Source organism: Siniperca chuatsi, linkage group LG4 (genome assembly GCF_020085105.1).
Source record: "Siniperca chuatsi isolate FFG_IHB_CAS linkage group LG4, ASM2008510v1, whole genome shotgun sequence".
NCBI lineage: Eukaryota > Metazoa > Chordata > Actinopteri > Centrarchiformes > Sinipercidae > Siniperca > Siniperca chuatsi.
In genome coordinates, this window is record NC_058045.1 from 23907160 (window position 1) to 23925690 (window position 18531).

The 18531-nt window shown below is 40.0% G+C and overlaps 1 protein-coding gene across 2 annotated transcripts; it reads right to left on the reverse strand.

Moving 5' to 3' along the window:
• Positions 1–2281: 2281 nt before the first annotated feature.
• On the reverse strand, positions 2282–17720 carry ca5a (carbonic anhydrase Va). Of its 2 annotated transcripts, none has more exons than XM_044192490.1 (7): positions 17174–17720; positions 11561–11758; positions 10589–10707; positions 8509–8604; positions 8191–8253; positions 7036–7194; positions 2282–6476 (listed from the first exon to the last, which is right to left on the reverse strand). In XM_044192490.1, the coding sequence occupies exons 1-7, from the start codon at positions 17304–17306 to the stop codon at positions 6306–6308; spliced, it is 939 nt and encodes a 312-aa protein (XP_044048425.1). In that variant the 5' UTR covers positions 17307–17720; the 3' UTR covers positions 2282–6305. The 2 variants fall into 2 exon arrangements, with proteins under 2 accessions (XP_044048425.1, XP_044048426.1); XM_044192491.1 differs by lacking the exon at positions 17174–17720 and adding an exon at positions 11888–12554.
• Positions 17721–18531: the final 811 nt, after the last annotated feature.

Genomic DNA, 18531 nt, shown 5'->3' on the forward strand with positions numbered 1-18531 from the left:
AGCTGGCTTGGAGTTCAGAGGGAAAAGGGCCTCTCATTGTATGTTCCTGTTTATATCTCTGCCTGTATGGAGAATTGGAGGGGTTCGTGGGTTGTTGATCTAAAACGATTCCCCTCAAACAGAGAACAGAAGGACAGCAGGAAGACGAGTTCTCTAATTAGAACCTGCCTTCTTCATCATCTTTTCATCTCTGCTCCATTGATGGCCAGTGAACAAGGTCACTTATGGTGCAGACTAAAAGGTATGCTTGTATGTCAATGGACATACATTTTTTAGAAATCACATACGCATGAAATATAATTAGACCTGTTAACTGTTTTGATAGTCAGCCGTCGAGGTTTCTAAATTGCGTCGTCTGTGTACAGCCCAAGAGCAGTTTACTCGTTAAAGGGTCAGTTCACACAAATTTTGAAAAAAAAAAAAAACCAAACCCCCCCCATATTTTCTCACTTGACTCAGGTGGTATCTAGCAATGCAGATAGTTTTCCCAGGTTTTCAGATATTCAAAATATTATTTAGACATTCAACAGCAACATCTCTTTCTACCAAAGAAAGTAACTGGGACATTGTTGCTGAATTTTTTTTACTGCAATTTCTACCATTGTTAACCATCTTAGTTTAGCATGTTAGCATCCTAACATATACTAATTAGCACAAAAATAAAAAGCACAGCTGAGGTGGAAGGCAACGTCATTAGATGTGCAAGTTTTGGACATTTTGACGTGATGATTCATAGCAATCCATGAATTATCTTAACAACTATCCCGAAATATCAGTTTCATGGTGGACCACCAAAGTCAGTAGGCTTCATCCTCAGTGGACCATCAATGGATGTACAAACTTTCATGGCAATCCAACCAATAGTTGTTGAGAGATAACAATCTGGACCGAAGTGGTGGACTGACCAACCGACATCGCAATTACTAGAGCCACATCGCTAACGTGGCTGAAAATGTTTAAAAACACATAAATGAGCCACACTGTTGCACTGGGTGACACGTTCCTTCATTACCATGAACACACACAGACTGTAGATTATTTTGACTCAATCCCCCATACACCGCCCTGCTGCTATAAATCACTAGAGCACCAAATGTGCTGAAAATAGTCTCCAACAAATGCATGGTTTACTCCTGTTTAAGTAACATTTAATGAAAACTACAGTTCCCAGCTGTTTAAGGAAATTAAGCCTTTTAAAAAAAATAAAACTATGTTTGTGACTTTTAAACATTTACACCTTGAGTAGTTTCCAGTAGGCTTGGGGCTGAGTTGCAACAGACAGTATTACGAAGTCAGAAAGTATTGTGAGACAGACACATGGGGGATTTGTTGACAAAAAGGAAAATGTAGAAAGTGAGATTTTATAATGTGCTGTTTTGTTCCTATATAAAGAGGAAGGCATTTCAGAACACCACTTTTCATGAAAAGAAGTTTGGAGGGATTGAAACCTGCCTTGTTAGCTGTTGTAAAGAGATGCGGTCACCTCAAACAGGACCGCAGACAAATATTTGTGCAAGCTGGTCAACCGCTTTTCTGATACCAGTTCAGCATCATGTTCAGTTCTTTCAGCTCATTCATTCGGCAGTTTAAAAAAATGTTTTCTCATTCACCTACTACAAAGACACAGGTGCATGCTTAGAGTCACACACACTGTACAGTTCAAAGCTTTGGGGTCTCCAGTCAGTCTGTCCATTCATACAATCAGGGGAAGCCCAGTAGAGACTGACTGGTGTGTCCCTGCAGACTCAGGCCCCTCTCCCCTGCAGCCAAGCACAATAAACACCCGCAGAGGTCGGCTTCAATCGCCATTTCTTTGGTTTGAATCAGGTGGAGACACAAATCACACCCGGCCGTGGTAACAGTGTATAAAAGAGTGTAAACAACCCACCCTCAGGACCCCAGGTGTCTGGGTGGGGGCCACCAAACATTCCCTCTCCTTGTCAGGGGGCTTCAAAGGTATCAGTGGGAATAGGGTGGGGGTTGAGAAAGAGAGGCAGTGGCCAATGGTTTTTATTTTCAAACTTGTTCCTGCCCTGGTTCATGCTTAGAGGCGCTGGGTCAGGTGGGTCTGTGGGAGGAACAGTGGGGATGTATACAGTCCTTAGAAAGACAGTTGATATAGCAGCACCTTTGAAGGTTTCAGACTTCAGTTTGGTGTTTTCTACCGTTTCAGGTTTGGACAGATGTCATGAAAACTAAAATGTATCACTGCATAGCCAAGCACTCGCCACTTCATCTCTACTTCTGTCATGGGGACACAAATACAAAAACACATACACCCTTTTTTTTTTTTAAATCACACATTAATTTATTGTTATACATCATCTATTAACATGTCAGTTTCTTTAAAATCATCTTTACATCTGTATCATGTGACACCGTTGGGTGGTTTTCAACCCCCCCCCTCCAAGGAGCAAAACACTTCCTGGTTGCACAGCTGGACAGGGGCTTATAAGGGGCCATCCAGGTGGAGCAAAGCATACTGGGAGGGGAGATGGGCCTAGTGAAGCCCCGCAGGGCAGGAATGTCGGCTGCTCACTGGAAAAATAAACAGCTAAAATATGTACTGCATACAATGTACAGTATACACAAGATACACCTGCTAAAACATCACACTGAGCTACAGGAGGCAAGGAAAGCTGTACCAAGAGTGTAAAACATCATGACAATATACAGCATGACGACAGCACTCTGTAATAATTGTATGCTTAGAAAGGCAGACAGTGATACAAGTCAGGAGAAGATGAACGAACAGGGAGATTTTAAACTCCCAAAGACTTAACGGGGATGCAGAAAATATCTAATTTTAAACCATTTATGAACAAAGTCACTGACTCCAGCTTGGACAGAAAAGGCCATTTAGACATATTTTCCACAGACTGAACATTTGTATTCATTGCATTAAAAGTTTTGTTTTTTTAAAAAGGCATAAAAAAAATAAAAAATAAAAACTTAACATGAGTAAAATGCCATGAAACATGAAGGCAGACTGCGGTGCATAATTTAGATACATGAATAAAAGACAGCTGTACAAGATGAAGGTAGTACTGGGTCCCTTGTCTCCATGTTAGTATAATACATTGAACACAGATTCTGTATTGCATCATTTGTAAAGACAAAAACCCAACCATGCAACATTCCCAAGTGTGATACTGATGCATATCAAAACTCCACACCAAGTACACTCTAAATATTTTCTGCTTTAAAAAAAAACAAAAACAAAAACAACCTTCTCAAACCTGCCATCTACCCCCTGCTGCCTCTTCAGCATTTATCTTGCAAATCAGCAGCCTTCACGGCGAATTAACATCACTCAGGGCACATCACATAACGTCAAATCTTTACAACACATTTCCAATTAGTCTATTTAGTGCGTGGCTTCATGCTGGGGAGCCAATGGAGGACCTACTGGGGAGATGGAGCAGGCTGTGTATGCCTGATGTGAGTGCCTGTGCAGGAGGGGAGGAACAGCTACTTCAAAAGAGGAGGAGGGCCAGTTTGGACAGTTGCATTGTTACTCAGGCATTATATAGACAGCCATGACCTCTCACCCCTGCCTCAACATCAATGGAGGAAACTTTCACATATGGGTAATGTTAGAAGTAGCCAGATAGACTATGTTTGATGTGGTTTTCTGGTTTGCAGGGCAATTATAGTTTCTTGTCCTAATGTAAAAGCTGTGAAATGAGACATGTCTAAGAAACTCAACAGATCTTTTGATGTTGTGTGTCTGAACGAGAACTTTCATTCCCCTTCTAACTTTCTATCTCCCATCCTGTCTCTTCCCTGTCTTTTCCTCAAACCTCTCTTACTCTAATAGTGCTGTATAGTAAGATTCACCCAGCACATCACATCTGTTGGACATGAGCCGAAGCAGGCAGACTGCTAGGCTTCTTTAGATTATGCAAGGTTGCGTTAGCTCACTCTTACAAAATCCTCATCTGCACTGTGCCTGCAGCGTTGTTGGATTAAGTTAAAAACACACAGAAGTGCTTGATTTAACTCAGTGTAAAGCTTTTAAAGCTCTGGATAAGGTACATCAAGTGTACCTTAAGTAGCTCAAATAGAGAGCCGAAATGAAACCGAATCTTCCAGGTTCTGTTCCAGAAGTAAGACAACCTCATTCAAAATCCCATTGCCGTTTGTAACTACACTAATAACTTAAAATCCAGCCTTGGAACAGAGCCTCTCTCAATAGTAGGTTGTGTGGCTCGCTTCATATTTTTAGATAAGGACAGCAGTTTAAAAAAAACAAAAACACAACTTAATATCATTTATATAATATCTGTTTTTAGCGGCCTTTAACAAACACAGTTTCCCATAAGCCCTAGGTCTTTGCAGGCTAAACGTTGGGTCGAGGCTAGCTCAGACATGTAATCGTTGTTTAACTTTGTTAAAATCACAAAAGGTTTTTAGTTGTTTGGGTTTTTTTTATAGCAACTGCTGTAGTGGATTCCATTTTGTCTTACAATATGGAACGTAAACCCCAGGAACATGCTTCCTTTTTTCAGAAAGACCACTGAAAGAAATCCTGAATGAGATTGCATTGAGTTACAGAAGCTAGTGTGACGTCATGACTTCAGCTCTCTACAATGAAAGCCAATATAAACATATGTTAGGCACTGCTATACAGGCGAGGTGATACAAGAAGCTGCTGTAATCAGTTCCACTGTCTCACCTGTCTATCCAGCTCCCTTAGAAAGTCTTCTCTACAATATTATATGCATCTACCACAGCTATTCATGGCAGTATCCTTGTCTTCCTTGTAGACTTTATTTTAAAATAAAAATTAAAGTAGTTTATACCAGTAAAATAGTTTAGACCAGTTCAGCGATTCTACATTAATTCAACAATATTTGTAACTCTTTAAAGCCCTTTCCCAACCCAAAACAGTCAAATCTGATTTGTCCAATCCTGTTTGATTAATCTTAGTCTTCAGCCACAAAACTTTTTTAAAGGCAAAATGTGAGACAACAGAAAACTAACTAAACAAGACAGACTAATAAAGACAGCCTCCAGATATAGACTTGATTCAATCAGTTGACCTGAGAGTCATTTCCAGGTTTACACAACTCTACTATGTTCCTGAACTCACTGGCTGAAGTACAGCGGTATGTTGTGAAAGTTCTGCTGAACAAAAAAGATAAATGAGGTGAGGAATATAGTAAATGTCACCTGAGCCTTGACGGTTACTGTGAGCAACCACTAACCACTGTTCTTGAACCATAGCTTAATGGAACAACTGTGGAACTGAGATACTTTTCATGCTTAAAGATGTGTTGGGGAAACTCTGCCAATAGCAGTGATTCACACAGAGAATATTTAAGGCACTGTGGTACTTGAAACTACGGTTTCAAAAAAATATGTAAAAATAGGGAAGAGAACTGCTTATTTCAATCAGAATACTCTTAAATGCATGTATGTGCTACAGTAACCTGGCATGTTTGTAACGTATTCAATAGTTCTGCTTAGAAGAACCAAGGCTCATTAAAGTTCCTTTAAAACTCTACTGTATGTGTTGGGTGTTTGAGTGTCACATACTGTAAAAAAGGTTTCTGAATGTCAGATGTACTGTATACAGTATACTCTCTTTGTAACAGATTAAGATAACATACATTCTATTCATTATTAATGTATAGATGACAAAATCAATAATAAACCCAAAAACCCACCATACAGGATTTTTTTTAATGACAAAACCCTTGATGATATTAGATATATTATTTATTCTACTTGAGAGACACACTCCCTAGGTGATAACTCCAGTCTGTTAAAATCTCCTGCTGTGAACTAGCAGCAGCTCCAGCCTTCTTATATGGATAAAAGTCAGAGCAGGCGCTGCTGTAGTACTGACGGCGGCCAACACACAGTGCTGTTGAGTTTTTACATGCGGCTCAGTGTAGAGAACAGCACACATGTTCAGTAACCGAATGAACGGTAAACGTATAATAAATACGATTCATGTTAATAAAATTAGTAAAACTACATATTTTGCCCACAGCAACCATCCCTTATTGGTTATTGATCTGCAACAGTCAGACCAAAATCTGAAAAATCTAAAGAAAATAAAAATCTCTACCCAGAAAGAGAAGTATACCTACACCCTCTATATAAAATGTGTGTCATACTTAAATTTGTTTTCTGCTTCAAATGTTGATTAAAACTGAAGAAAAAGAAGAGTCCGGACAGTTGATCACAGAGTAAAGGTAGATTTGGTACGGTCACTGCGTGTACCAGTAACGGTGTTACTGTGGTCATGGTGTGTGTTACTGTGTGAGAGGATGTGTGTACTGGGTCCAGCTGCGTCAGTGGGTGTGCTTGTCGCCTTCAGCTGACGGCGCCTCCTGCAGGAAGGGAGTGAACGAAGAGCGGATGGTGCGGCCGCAGAGAGGCTGCTGCACACGAAAGTTGTTCACCATGCTCTTCTGTACATCCTCCTCGGCTGAGGTGAAAAGAAGGCTCCGAAAGACCGCCAGCTAAAGAGGGCAAAAGAGATCGTGGGATGAAAGAGTCTTAACAGGCTTATACAAAACTTTCACAGGCTGATTCACTTTACCCTCTGTGTAATACCAATAGGTTGCATGCCTTGAGGCAAAAAAAATGCTGTCATGCAACTTCAGCTCAGTGCAACTTCATTGTAAAAATATTTGGACAACATGATTAGGATTGTTGCAATGTGGTAAAGCTACTGAAAAGGATTACCCTTTAGCTTCTGGAACTAGTTTTAATGTAACTTTGAAAGCATAGTAGCTACTGAAAGAAACAAGAGAAAGTTCTGAGTTTTACTATAAAAGACAACAGGAGCCCTCTAGTGGCTCAGCATAAATCTGCATTCACTGATTTTTTGGCTCAGGTTGATGAGTGGAGTTTGTAGAGAATACCAAGTTAAAAGAGGCTAAAAAAAACAAACAAAAAATGAAAAAAAAAAAAAAACTCCATATATTGAAATATAGTAAACATTAACGCCAAATTACTAACCTTGAAAATGATCCACCTGAAGAAATATTTGCTTAAAGTGCGCACACACGCGCATACCTGGTCATGGCTGACTTCTATGTGCTGCTTCATGATGATCCAGGAGACGGCCTCTGTCAGAGGGGGTGTTGTCAGAGAGCCGTGGTACGTCCAGTAGTCATCAGTGTTAGTGGGTAACAGACAGGCAGGGTCGAACCTGGTAAACTCCACTACACTGCCCTACAGACAGCCAGAGACAGACACACAGGGGGGGAAAAAAACAAAAAAAAAACAAAACAAAACACATGGTCAGTTAAGCTGTATGTTGAATTATTTTTAATGTTATGGGCAAGAGACAAGCAAGATCACAGCTGAAATTTGTGAATGAATGTGAAAATATCTTAAATATTAATATAATTAGAAAAACATACGGATGAATACATAGTAACAGAAGACTGAAACTATTATCTAAATACTATAACCATCATTATCCAATATAAAATATGGCAAATAAGTATTACACAACAGTCACGTTTCATCTTATTACAAACCCCAACCTTATCAGACATTATTAGTGATGAGCAGTGTAGTAGCAGTGATGTAAAAGGAGGAGAAACTATGACCTCCAGTCAGTCACCTTAAAAATGTACAACCACCAATATATAAGAATATATAAAACATTTTCAGAAAAGCTTTTTTCCCCCCCATTAAAGATATCTTATATAAAACGTATATTAGTAACTACTAGGATGTGCATTGTTTTATATAATGTATGTAATACATCTTAAGCACTTTACTTCCCAGTACTTCAAGGGCTGACTGCGTAGTTGTCTCATTGCATGCAAAAATGAGATCTCAAACATAAGTTTTTTAATCCAAGGTCGATGTAATTTGTCTTATCATGGATATGCAAACAGGAATTTGTTCAAATGATTTTTAGTTCCAGGTTATGTTCCTGGGACTACTTGGAGAAAAAGGCTCATCAGTACTTGTAGCTATTCTGAGTCCTGCGAGAGGCCTGTCTGACCAGTCATGTAGCGTCTCTACTGAACCACTAGAGGGCAGCACTCTCTACCTTCTAGTCCAGTGCTGTTAGCATTCATACCAAGATTTTTAAATGACTTTATAAAAAGGTCGATATAGTATTTGGTCGCTAGACTGATGAGTACATTTCAGAGATCAGAACTTCCCCAAAAAATGTGTTGTGTGTGTGTGTGTGTATGAGAGAGGACTAACCTTGTGTCTGATAGCAGGCAGAGCATCTACAAGTTTCTGCAGCCCCTCGTGTCTCTTTCCCACCTACACAAGGACAGAGACATAAAGCTGCACATACAACACATACCATGTGATGTATGTAGCATTGCCTCACACAAACAGGTCATCGACGAACTGCAAAACGTGCATCTGTACAGTGTCATTGCGTAACAAGGTAAACTGAAACGTGTGTGCACATCAATCAACCTTTCTTCTGTAATAATTGCTGGGATTTAAAAGTGTGAGTGTGTGTGTGTGTGTGTGTGCGCGCGCGCACGCGCACATGTGTGTGTGGTGTACCTTAAGAAAGACTCCAATAACAGCCAGTCCATTGTCCTCCATCACTGCCTCCTCGAACAAACTGTACTTGTCAGAGTTCCAGTGGACCAAGTGGAGCTGAGAACACACAGCATACACATACATGAGTCTGTGTGTGTGTAAACCATAACCTTGATCCTTTTTAACCCCTCTGCACTGATCCCCAGCGCACTCATTCTGTCCTCCAAATGACCCACTAATTCCTTCTTGCCTTCATTTGTCTTTTCAAAGTAAGAGTTTATTCTTGTTGATAGATAGAGATAGATAAAGATAGATTATAAACTAAGAAAGAAAAAGAAATGGAGCATAGATACAGAGAGAACAGGCAATGGCAGTGCAAACTAGGTAATGGTTGTAGATGAAGAAATGGATAGCTATAGTAGTTGTGGGGCTTTACATGGAGAAACTTAACCTTTTTATCTGATGCTTTATTTATATAGATCATGTGTAAATGAGGAGCAGACGTTTTTAATGAATATTCAAACTACCAGTGAAAATAAACTGAGCTGAAAGAAACAACTGAATATATACAATCTAGTCATTTTCTACAATCTGACAGCGACCAATATTCTTGAAAACTAATTTACAAAAAGATCATACAAAGATTGCACGAAGTTGTTAGTCAGAACTTCTAACTTTATCCTACACACACTTCCAACACCACCAACAAGGGCTTGGTTGGCAGACAACGCAGACGACACACACACGTTGTTACATAAGTGTGCTGAAGTTAATGGAACAACATGAAAATAGATGTTCTGTGGTCAAACATGAGGCTGGACAACAGTACCAGTTTTAAATCCTACCCGCTGAGAGACAAATACACTGCCTATGTTTGAATTTGGTTTTATTGATATAAAAGAGAAATGGAGAAACACAGCTGGATCAAAGAATCTGGCAGCATGCCTGATACCAGCTATACCAGAGGAGGGAAAGTTATAGACATAGCCTGATAAAGCCTGTTCTGCACCAGACTTGACGTCATTGTTACAATACTTTTTCCAGGCACTTCAAGAAAAATACATGAATAGAAAAGAAATGGGTCAGCAAAGTCAGTCAACATTTACACTGTTTAAACAGTGAAGTGTCCATTTAGGAGACTATTTGGTCATGCGGAAAATAACGGCAGAGGACTAACTGTGAATTTAGTCTCTCTCTATCTAGCTTTTCATTACCTATTTTCTTGAGCACTACATATCTGACTTTTTCCATTCAATGGCCTGGTCACATGACAACACACACACACACACACACACACAAAAGACTGCAGTGCCTCTGTACTTAACATGCTCCGTTAATCCAGTAACAGGCATGTCAACCTAGTTTGGGATTTCTGTACTGCAATTTCTCGTTACTTATCGGCCGACGTATACACCGATATATCTGCAATAAGCTATAATAATAGAACTATGCACACCCACCACAATTCACATGATTGTCTTCACTCAGGATGGCTACCAGGCTCTGGCTAGAGGATCGATCATCATCGACCAAAGGAAAGACTTCGGTCCAGACAGGAGTCAGTTACTGCTTACTGATCTGCGCTCTCGGTTTGTGTTTATTGACACGATATTATCTCAAAAGGTGAATCCATGGGCGCCATGGGAGAGGACTAATCACAAAAAACATTGAGATGTTATTTTTTTGGCCATATTGCTCAGCCATAACCTCAATACAAGAAGGTATAGCAAAAAAGTGACACTTAAAATGCTTTAACTGTATCAAACTGGCTCCGGCTGTGTTTTTTGGTGATGTTCTGTAAGACTGTGTTAAGTGTTCTTGTTATTGTGTACACCCCCTGTACATGCTCATAATATTGTGAGGCAGATAAAAGCATGGCTCAAAGGGTATATAATATTATTACAATATCATAAAGAGAAAGATATCCTTCTTCTGCTCTTGTTTTTTTTCCCCAATCAATTGGTTTTATGGCAAATTAACTTTTCTATCTCATTTATGTTCTTGCAGAAATATGCAGCATCCCGATGTCCCTGCAGGAACTATTTAAGTTTCATGTTTTCTATCTGTGTGTGCTAATGTGTGCATGTTACAGACATAGTACCTCTGCAGGGAACAGCCTCCTGTCCACGGTGTGCTCTGACCCCCAGGCATTGCTCTCACCCCAGTGGAAGTGAAACTGGCACAACCTGAAATTGTCTTGCAGGGGGCCCCCTTTCAGCGCTTACATAAGAGAGTAAAAGAACATGTAGATCAGTGCATCATACTTTGACTCTTACAGATTTCACAATGAGAGAATGAAATGCTTGTTCTCCAAAGGAATCAGATCATATCTCTAACAGTTGTATTTGTTAGTATTAGTATTCATTTCCTCCTCCAAAAGGAGGAAATGATCCCACACATGATCTCTCTGCTGAGGAACAGGTTGACCTAGAAACATCCAAGAAATATTATAGTGAAAGAGCAATCACCTGTAAAGCAATTACTTATTACACATGTAAAGTGTTTATCAATGGCAGCCAGTAGTTACAGCACCTGCAGTCACGCCTACATCACTCCGTTGTTTCTTAGTTTATTTTACTGGTAATAAAATACTGCTCTCAACATTTTACTTGTATAAACCTCTTTGTTCTCTCAGTACCAGACTAAGCTCATAATACAAAGACTGAGGGCATGTGACTGACACCTATGAAGTTGTTAATTTTGCAGCTTTAAAACATTTGTAATTTTACCAAAATAAGGTTTATTTGATGGTTTTGTAAAGTTATAAAGTGTGTTTGTGCAGCCCAGTAATTATACCAAAAGTATACCAACACTTTATATAGCAGTTGTTGAGGTCAGGACAAACACGCAAGTCACATGACAGTCACCAGATCCACTTGACAGTTGTGGTTTTTATCAGCGGCTTTAAGTGTAGCATTGATTACTGGAGTTTTCTCGCGTTTCTTTGGAGGTAGTTCTCCTTGCTGAGAACTACTGACTTGCTCCCAATCTAGTAGTTAATAATGAGGAACTTTTATGGAACAATACATCTTCGGATTATAAATATATAAAGAAGACACAAAAGAGTACTTACTGGACTTGTCTGTAGTGTCATCGTACTCGACCAGAAAGGAGTAACCGTTGTTCCAGATTTGTTGGCAGGTCTGCGGGTCGTAATCGGTGACCAGAGGCTTCAGCTCTGAATCGAAGACGCTCTTTCGCACAACGATGTCGATGGGAGACTGACGATCACCTCCTGGTACCGCAAGGGGTCCCTGCCACATGGGATGCACTGGAGGAGAGGAGGGAGGAGAAGGAGGAGAGGAAGGAAATCAAAGAGGAAAAAAAAAAAAAGTTTAAAAACAGAACTGACAGTGTCTTGCTGCCCATGAAAAGGTCAAACAAAAATGCTGACACCTACTTTTCATGTTGTACTCTGCTGCTTCCTGCATTTTTAGACAGTCCATTTTGAAACAAAGACAATCAAAGTTACCTGATAAAAATAATTCAAAAACTACACAGGTTCAGTGCTAGATAGACACACACAATCCTTCTTCCTTGAAGGGACTGAATGAAAAAGGAGCATGTGAGCAATAGCACTTCCTTCTAGTCCTCTTACTTTTTTTTCCTAAAAGGAAATTACAAAATAAGAGAAGTAGGCTGGCTGTACAGAAAGTGACACGCGGAATGTCCTGGCACACCCCCTGCTCCCCCCCACAGCAGGAAAATCAGAGCAGGACCTTTGGCCGGTCAAACCGCCAGCTCGGGTCAACGTCTGCCAACAGACCTGACTTCTAATTAGCCGAAACTCTGCTCACTTTCCCTACCTCCCTCCTCCTTATTTTCCTTTACCCTTGAAATCCACCCAAAAAACAAATAACATTTGACCACTTATAAAAAATAAAACAAAGCTCAGTTTTAAAAAAAAAAGATTGTTTCCCTTCTCCTGATCAAGATCTACAGAAAAATTCTGTCAAATGTAGCTGTCAAAAGGCACAAAAGCAGAACAGTCTGTTGTTTTCTTCTCCATTCATCCAGCACAGGACTTAAGGTTTCCGCTGAGAGCCAAGCTGAACAGGTCTGACTGGGAGATGACCTTCATCTTCATCGGATTTCAGCGGCTCCTCCTGGGGGGTTTGGCCTGCCTCACTCTGTTATTGCACGGACACACAATAACTGCTTGCAAAGCCTATTTATGCTCATTCACTGGGTAATTGTCAGCTGTGAGGTTGTTCTGATTCGTGCCGTGTCAGTGCCACTGTGTAGTGCTCCTGAAACAGTCACATGACAGCCAGATGCCTTGAATCAGAAAAGGACAAGTGTGTATGAAGAGTTCTGAGACAGCTGAGCTTTCTGCATCAACAGCCACAAATAGTGAACATGAACAGATATTAGTAAATGGCCTAGTGTGGATATAGTGACCTCCTTAAACTCAACAGATTTGTCCTGCAGAAGTGCCCTTGAGCAAACACTGAACCCCCACCTGTTCACTCATTTTGCTAAGGATGACAGCTTAAAGCCTAAAAAGCAAACACAGCTTTCTCTATCAACCAACCAGTATCCAACCTTTCACATTTTAGGTTATTTACTACACATCTTCTATACTTGAAAATACTTGACAGCTATTGCTGAATGCTGCAGTGTTTTGAATTTATGAATATGATTTTTATATCTTTCAGGAAGCCAGTGGTTTCCATTCATACGGTATGAAAATCAATTTGCAGGGAGCAGGTGGTGGGAGGGAGGACTTATTTGAAAAGTGAACAATAACACCACAAGATTTTCAATGTGCAAGACTGCAAGTCTATACAAGTTGATTTGCATACTATACAGTACGGCTGGGCAATATGGATCAACTCTGTCATTGTGGTATATGTAATTACTTCACAATATTGATATATATCATGTAATAATCATAGTTAATTTTCTGGAAAATTGAGAAACCAGAAGTGAATCTACCAAATACCTGACAAATTTAAAGTTTGTTATATTGATACCAAAATTATATAAAAATCCAGTATTTTAATACAGTAGTCCTCAATTTGCAACATTGCCCATAATGTTGTAATACACCCGGAGATGTTAAAGACATAAATACGTCATACAACTTGCATTTGTCATACAATTCTACTGTAGAAACAAATGGAAATCAGTAGCTTCCTGCCACCAAAGCAGAAAGGATGCATTGATGCAGTTATGTGTGAATATCCAAAGATGTGGATATCTCAAAACCTTGAAAGATAGACCAAAACTATCTGCGTGACTAGATAACACACATTGTAGTATGAAAAATATGTATTTCTGTATCTTTGTTAACTGACCTACCAAAGAATAATTACAGTTGATAGCAACTTGTATTTTATTTTTGCACGTTGAACCATCATTTCCATCGGTCATGATAACATTGGACTTACCAGTCGATTGGTGAAATCCGGAAACATGGCAACATCACTTCAACAAAGGCCGACGGGGCAAGAAACACGAGCAGTCAGAATAAGCCAAGAGTTTAGCCAGATTATCTAAACCAGTTTCTCTGTAGGTAAATCCCAAAGTGAGTGCACCTGAAAGGTTGGTAATAATCCCTCATTGCACAAGAAAAGTGTGCAGTCAACTACGGTAAGTACAAAAGATCAAAGTTGAACCTAATAGTAAACCTAACCCTAATAGTTTGGGTAATAATTTCACTGTCTACCTTTCTCTTCAAATTACGCTTGACTAACCCTTGGGGTTTGTTTACAATGTGTATGGTCATCTGACCTTCTGATCTTAACTTTCTTGCCCCAATGCACTTGTTTTAGCAATGTCACTACATTTTGAGATCTCAGCCATTAACTTGTTGAGTATGTTATTATAACCAAGATCCAAGTTGTAATAAAACAGAATTATTCTTTAAGGCAGTGGTTCCCAAACTTTTTTTAAACCATGACACCCCTTTATAGTGATTTTTTTTCCCCATGGCACCCACTCACACAATACATACACCTTTTTCAGCATGATGTACAACATGCAACATATATGAATTGACATCAGTGGCTGAAATAATCAACTTTTCAACATATTTGGCACCTTTGCCACATTTTTCCTGCAGATAAGACACAACAGGTGTAGTACAGATCGCATCCCCTATCCACTAAAAGCCGTAAGAGTAAAGTAGTTTTCACAGTACAGTCTGAATTTACTTCCTTTGATCGTCTCTCACTGCGTTGAGGGCTGAAATGTATCAGCAGCTGTATTTACAGGGAGAAATATTTCCATCACTGCTCAGTCAGTTATTTCTGACTACTGTGCACCTGGAAAATGCGTGTGACGGAAAGTGTGTTGAGTCACTATGACAACGGGTAACGGTGAGCTGCTGTTACCAGTGTTAAGGCCAGTTCAGACAAAAGATTCACGACGAGACAAGTTGCAACTACTTGCAACAGAACGTCGTCTGCAACATTTTAGAACCAGCCAGTTTACAACAATGCAACTAGACGAGACGGTGCATCGTTTTCCATAGCAACGACTACCAGTACTTCTGTTCTAACTGCTGGCTTTTCAGGCTTTTTTTATAACTGGATGTCATTTGTAGCGTCTTATATGACTGAAGATAGTGATAATGAGGTACTTGCTATATTTCTAGAATTGATGAAATGGCGAAAAGATAAATAAAAACAAGAGGTTGGCGTACTTGGGGCCATCCATGGGTACACAGATGTGACAAAGGGCAGCTTGTTTGTTGATCTTATTTGACTTATGTTTTCAGGCTTCTGTCATGCAGACACAGCTGTTCCTCAAACAAATTGATGAGTTGAAACTCTTTCCTCCTTCCCAAATTTCGACCAGCTGACAATTGTAACTGACTTCAACAGCTGACTTCGCTACTAGCTGATTGGCTGTTGAAACAGTTGATGTGCCTTACGTTCTAAAAACCAGCAAGTGCCGACTTGACAAGCTGAGCCGCAGCGACACCATCAGCTTGCTTTAGTCGAGCTGAGACGAGCCAGTTCACGTCGCTGCAACTTTTCCCTGCAACGTTCTAAAACGGTTTCATCTCGTTGTGAATCTTTGGTCTGAACTGGGCTTTAGCTGCAACATAACTGCATATTTACAGTGTTTAGATACATTTGATAACGTAATATAAACATGTAGTAAACGTAAATATCACCTTGTTTTTTATGTGATGAAACGTTATCATATATGTACACTGGACAACAGAAAATAAATCTTGCAGCACTCTTGGCCCCTCCTCAAGGAATCCACTTTAGGCACCACTGCCTTAAGGGACATTTCTTCTCAGAGTACCTGTTCACTTCCTCACTGGGTGTGTTTCAACCTTTGCAAGCTCTACCAAAATCTCTTCTCTTACATTCTAGGTGTTAAGGTTTGAGGCTCAGAGCTGGGCCTGCTAAACCCACTGAAGGAGTTATGATTTGTACCCTCTCTGAAATCGTGCCTGAGAGGCTTAACTCTGGGAACTGAGTTCTCAATCCTTAAACCTTGCATGTTGCAGTGATGGCAGCCTGCCTCCCTACTTCAGGGAAGCCCAGACTGCATCACTTTCCAGTGAGTCAGATGTTTCACCTGAGGAGTGGGAAAAGCAGAAATGTCTCTTAAAAACAGCATCAGGACAGACCAAAGGGTGGGCCAATAGACTGACAAGAAACATAATTTCTCGTGGACCACTTCAAAGTCAAACCAAAAGCCCTTTCATTAAGCTTCAGACAGACACTGCCCAGTACAACAAGCTTGTTAAAGTTAAATATGAACTCTGTTTATTATCATGGTTAAACATAAAAGCTCTGACTGGGCTGTTTTTCCACTTCCAAAAGTTTCTTTTGCTTATTGACTCTGTGGTTGTAGTTGGCATGAGATAGCGAACAAGACAAGGCTTATGTTATTGGCTCTCGTGAGGCAGTTGTTGGGACTCAGATGAGCTTGGGTGTCTCAAATATTCCATGGGAACATCAATTGCCTCATAGCAGACGTCTAACATGCAAGGGAAATACATGCTCTTTAAGTAGCATGCTACATGTTTATCATGACCACATGTGCATCCTATCGCTGCACTATTAACATTTTAAATCAATGATCTGGCTATAGTACCTAGGAAGGTACTATAGCCATGTGGATAACAAACCTCAACAAACCTGTGAAGAGACAAAGGCACAAAAAATAAATAAATGTGTCTGGTATAATTTTCAGATGGCATACCTTAGCAAAAACAGAATCTACATTTTCTGTGTGCATTTGAAAAACAAACTGAAAACAACATCCCTGACTCTATACGGGCCCCAATGTAGATCAAAGGGCTTCAAACTGTCCCATGTAGGGGCCAGTGATGGTGATATCAATACTTGTTGGGAAAACCTGGAGCCTGAGGCCAGCCTCCACACAGCTGAGTCAACACTACAGTGTTTGATCCAAATCCAGTGATGAGGAAAATCCAGTCCGAGCCTTCCCCTGCTCTTCATGCACGTTTTTCAGATGACAACAAAAGTGACCATTAGCTGATATTGTGTGACCCTCGATGAAAGGCCTTAGAGCCACAATGAGACCCCAAACCAAACCGCTGCCATGCTTACACACACACACACACAGCTGGCGTTAATGTCTGAGATTAAAAACTTCCATTTTGAAGCTGTATGATAAATGAGCAGCCGGAAAAACGATAAACATTGTGTACAGCTAACGTTACAGCGTAAACACGTTTCCCACAAGTACTTACTCTGCGACAGCACATATTTGCTTGAGCACGCCGTGAGGTTGCATCTCCTGACAGGCGTTATCCGGTGACTTCTGACGAGCTGTCGGTGAAGCTGACAAGCCAGAGGTCTTATTACGGACGACAAAGTCACCATATTGATCAAGCTAACGCTACTAGCTTCACAACAAGCCGCTACAAAGAAGCGCGTTTACCGTCCTTTAACGTTTCGTCACGCTGTTTTGTGTGAAGCTAACGCTTAGCTAAGTCTTTACGTTTTCACAGACGTTAGCGCTCATTAGGCAACGGAGCACGTTCAAAGAAAAACTATCGCCTGCTGTTCTCTGTCTCTGCTTTCCTACCGTTTGCCTGGAGGCGCGGGAAGGGTTTCGCTTTACACACATTCAAAATGTGACCGCAAAAAGCCAACAACCGCTTCTCCTGAATCTATAGCGTCAACTTAACCCGGTTAAATAGTGTCCTTGCCGGCCCAGACCCTCGATAAATGATAAGATACAGTCGTTGTTGGAAAACTATTTGCTTGGCAGGACTGGAAGAGGGGGGGCTTCCGTCCTGACCAATCAGCGGCCTCCACTGAGGGGCGTTAGCGACAATGACGTAAGACAGACTTAATACATCTATGTCAGACAGGTGGGCTATTTTTCAGCATAATACCGTACTCGTACAAAATCTAATAAGATAAGCCTTCGCTGATCCCCAGAGAACAAATTCAGGTGTTGCAGCAGCACAAGGACAGAGAAAGTAAAATAATTAGAAGTATATAAAATAAAAATAGAAATAAAAAAACCCCAGAAACTATACGATTGCAATTGAACTCACAATTATAAGGCAAGAGTGACAGAGTGATGTATTAATAATACGAATGAACTACAACCAGGGTAACTCATTCAATCTGTTAGCATAAACACTTTCCAGCTGCATATTGATATTCCCACCCACAGTATGCCAATTTGTTTATTTATTTATTTTATTCATATATTATTCTTCTATATATTATCCAAAGTAAAAAGTATAATTTTCTTTGAAATGTAGTGGACCAGAAGTATGAAGTAGCATAAAAGTTAAATACTCATATAAAGTACAAGTACCTCAAAATTGCACTTACGCACAGTAATTGAGTAAATACATTGATGGCTTACTGGGACACTTAAATATTATAGAGCCATCATTAACATTATTAGTAACAGCTGTGCTTTTCCTCCTCATTAACCATCTTGCCCTTACATCTTTACCTGTCATGTATTTATGTGTGTCTCTGTAACTTTTTAAATTTCCTTCAAAAAGGTTTCTTTTTTTTATTTGCAATTTAACGTTTTTATGCTGTTTTTTTAATGTATTTTAATTATAAATATTGTGTGTAA

Bases quoted from the DNA above. Each gene is read 5' to 3' on its own strand.
- ca5a (XM_044192490.1), bottom strand. From the start codon at position 17,306: ATGGTGACTTTGTCGTCCGTAATAAGACCTCTGGCTTGTCAGCTTCAC. The intron at 11,759-17,173 runs GTAAGTACTTGT...CCTCTCCTCCAG, and splicing joins CAAATATGTGCTGTCGCAGA to TGCATCCCATGTGGCAGGGA. The intron at 6,477-7,035 runs GTATGCGCGTGT...TGCCCTCTTTAG, and splicing joins TAGAAGTCAGCCATGACCAG to CTGGCGGTCTTTCGGAGCCT.